The sequence below is a fragment of the Chelonoidis abingdonii genome, unplaced genomic scaffold (assembly GCF_003597395.2).
Source record: "Chelonoidis abingdonii isolate Lonesome George unplaced genomic scaffold, CheloAbing_2.0 scaffold0062, whole genome shotgun sequence".
Classification (NCBI taxonomy): domain Eukaryota; kingdom Metazoa; phylum Chordata; order Testudines; family Testudinidae; genus Chelonoidis; species Chelonoidis abingdonii.
The window spans coordinates 1-3,307 of record NW_027424323.1 but is presented as its reverse complement, the minus strand read 5'-3'; the positions used below and the strand labels follow the sequence as shown (position 1 = coordinate 3,307).

General features: G+C 65.0%; 1 protein-coding gene across 2 annotated transcripts; it reads right to left on the bottom strand.

The window, feature by feature from the left end:
• Positions 1-96: 96 nt before the first annotated feature.
• LOC116820110 (WD repeat-containing protein 13) lies at positions 97-3,279 on the bottom strand. Of its 2 annotated transcripts, none has more exons than XM_032772346.2 (5): positions 3,084-3,279; positions 2,604-2,784; positions 2,380-2,521; positions 1,883-2,001; positions 97-1,484 (listed from the first exon to the last, which is right to left on the bottom strand). In XM_032772346.2, the coding sequence occupies exons 1-5, from the start codon at positions 3,192-3,194 to the stop codon at positions 1,300-1,302; spliced, it is 738 nt and encodes a 245-aa protein (XP_032628237.2). In that variant the 5' UTR covers positions 3,195-3,279; the 3' UTR covers positions 97-1,299. The 2 variants fall into 2 exon arrangements, with proteins under 2 accessions (XP_032628237.2, XP_074917472.1); XM_075061371.1 differs by having other exon boundaries at positions 2,968-3,176.
• Between the last annotated feature and the right edge of the window lie 28 nt (positions 3,280-3,307).

Sequence of the window (3,307 nt, the reverse complement as noted above, 5' to 3'; positions counted from 1 at the left end):
GCACCTGGTGATGGTATCTGATTATTCTGGCTTGTGGGAACAGTGCCCCATGGTTATAATGGCTGGAGAATTGGAGGGGGAGGGGGAGAGGGAAGGGGGAGGGGGGCTGTCTGTTTAATTCCAACCTCTTAGTGCAAAGAAAAGATTATATGGATTTAACTAACTCAGATGGAAGAGTTTGCTTCACTTTCTATCCTAAACTGGCTGACAGTTTTGTTGTGTGGCTGTTCCCCAGGTGTCCCATCCCAGAGGTTGCTGCATTGTCAGTGCTGGGCAAGCTGCCCCATGATGCGTTATACACAGCTGTTCCCTAGCTGCCCCGCCCCAGAGGTGGTTGCCTCTCAGTGCTGGGCAGACTGTCCTTTTACACTCTCAGTTTGGGGACTGGTCCAGGCCCTAGATGTTATCTGTGTGGAAGGTGAGACAGGGCCCCCCAGATATGCCCAGCCCTGGCCATCCCTCCCATGCTGGCATCAGAATGGGAACCCTTCTCCAGCACCGCTGGCACAGGTCAGGGCAGGAACCTCAGCTGCCTAAATCCACCCCTCCGAGAACCTGGCCTTCTGGAGGCTGGGACCTGTGGGGTATCGAGTCGGGGGGGGAGAGGGGGGAGAACGGGACAGCAGAAGGCACCAGTCACCAAGGCAGAGGAAGGAGCCCCTAATAATGCTTAGCCTCTGCTAGCGCTTTCCAGCAGCGGCTCTCACGTCCTGTTAGTATCGTTTGCCCTCTACTACTGATGGGGAAACTGAGGCAGAGGGACTTAGACCCAGGCATGGAACCCAGGTGTCCTGCTGTCTAGGCCGGAGGCTCTGTGGGAGCCATGACCCAAAGGGACATGCCAGCAGCATACCCCAGGGGAGTGAGGGCAGCCCCAGGGAACTGACTGCGAGAGGCTGCATCTGTCTGTGGCTACGGCTGGGGTAGGGGGGCATGTGCATAGCCCCCCACCCCAGGGATCTGGGCAGAGCCAGCAGCGTCAACCAGGGGTGTAGGTCAACCTGCCCACTGATGGCAACCTGTCCCTGTAACATTCCCCCCGGGGAAATAATGTAACCCCTTGTCAGCAGGGGGGCCAGCAGCTCTGGGTCCTGCCCCAGTCACACCAGCAGCCTGAGGCTCCCCACCAGCCAAAGCCAGAAAGAGAACCCAGGCATCCTGGCTCACAGGAGGGAGGAAGCGAGTGAAGCATGGGGGGCCCCACCCCCAGGGAGAAGACATGACGGGGGGCAAGGACCACAAAGGGTTACATGGAGTCAGAGGGCACCCAGGCCCCTCAGCCGCCAGGGCCAGAGAGCCCTATTTCTGCTCGCGGCGCCAGACGATGACCATGCCCTTGGCGTCGCTGGAGGCCAGCAGGCTCTCATCGCAGTTGAAGCTGACGCCCAGCACGGCGGCACTGTGCCCCTGCAGTTTGTTCACAATGGCCCGGCTGGCGCGCTCCACGTCGAAGAAGTAGACGCACATGTCCTCGCTGCCTGTCACTGCAAGGGGGCGGAGTCAGGGGTGGGGCTTGGAACCTGAGGGGCAGAGTTGGGGGGGCCCCAGCCCTGAGAACCCCAGGGTGGGGCATGGCCTTGGCAGGCAGATCCCTTTAGGGGTGGAGTCAAGGGTGGGGCCTCTGCCACCAAGCCCTCTGGGAGGAGAAGCCTGCCCCAGGAACCCCAGGGAGGAGCAGAGCTTGGGGTTCTGGGGGTCAGAACCGGGGGGACTGATCCACCCACCCTCACCTCAGAGGATTCTGGGAGGGAGCTGAGCAGCAAGCTTGAGAAACCATGGGCTGGCTCCGGCGCCCCAGGGGATTGTGGGGGTGAGGGGCCAGGGACCAAGCAGAGGGGGCTGCCCCATGGGCCCCTGCTGGTGTGTGTGGGGGGGCTCTTACCCACGCAGGCCCCCTGGCGGAAGGACATGAGGGGGCAGAAGATGCTGCGCACAGGGTGGGAGCCCTGCTGGATCTGGAAACTCCTCTTCAGCTGCAGGGTCCCCTCGTTGTCCACCACCCTGTGGGCAAAGCAGGTGTGAGCTGGGGCAGGCCCCCCCACTGAGCCTACCTGCCCCACCCACAGGCGCCCAGCCCTGACTGCCAGGGAAAGCACCCCCTGGCGCACAGCCCTGCCCCATGGCACTCCCCAGCCCGGACTGCCAGGGAAAGCACCTCCACCCTGCCCAGGGGACCTCCTCGCGCCTGGTCCTGACTGCCAGGGAAAGCACCCCCTGCGCTCTTCATGGCACCCTCTGGCACACAGCCCTGACTGCCAGGGAAAGCACCCCCTGAACTGCCCCACGGCATGCCCCAGTGACTGCTAGGAGACAGCGCCCTCACCCTTCTCCCGGGGTCCTCCCGGGCCCTGCCCCATGGCAGCCCCCAGAGCCCCTCACCGGTATAGCAGCAGCTTGTTGAGGCAGGCGTTGATGAGCAGCGAGGGGTCGCGGGCCTCCCGGCTGACCCAGGAGCGGGCCGAGATGCTGGTGATGGAGCTGCCCTCCTGCACCACCAGTCGCTTGGCCTTGGTCAGCTTCCCTGTGGGGTGGGGGCAGAGGCGGCGGTTAGGGCGGGGGGGCAAGGGGAGCCCAGCCCCCCGCCCACCCAGGGGGTGGCTCACCCGTGGCCATGTCGAAGAGGAAGGAGAAGACACTGCCGCGGTCGTCGCCGGCCCAGAGCAGGCGGCCGGGGGCATCGAAGGAGAGCGCCAGCACTCGGCCCGTCAGCTTGCTCGACCCGCCCTTCACCTTCTTCCCCGTCGAGATGTTCACCACGTGCAGGTTGTGCTTCCCGTTCCCCACCTGCGGGGGGAGCCTCCGAGCCATCAGCCCTCTCCCGCCCCCGGCCCCAGCCAGCTCCTCATGGGAGGGGCTGATGGGCCGCAAGACAGCAGAGCAGCTTGGCACCGTCGGGGTCAGGTGGGGGCCCGGACGGGAGCTGGGGGTTGGGTTAGGGGGCCAGTTGGGGGGCGGGCAGTGGCTCACCATGGTGAGGTGGTTGTTCATGAGCTGGAAGACGCAGCAGAGCAGCTCGGCGCCGTCGGGGTTGGGCTGGGGGCCCAGAGGGGAGCTGGGGGTCAGGTTAGGGGGCAGGCGCTCACCACGGTGAGGTTGTTGTTCATGGGCTGGAAGACGCAGCAGAGCAGCTCGGCGCCGTCGGGGTCGGGGATCTGGCGGATGCACTTGCCCTCGCCGGCAGCCCAGATGCGCATGGTGCCGTCCAGCGAGGTGGAGACCAGCACGTCGTTGGAGAGGGACCAGGCGAAGTCGGAGACGCCGCGGCTGTGGCCCCGCAGCACCCGCAGCACGGCGGGCGGGGCGGGCG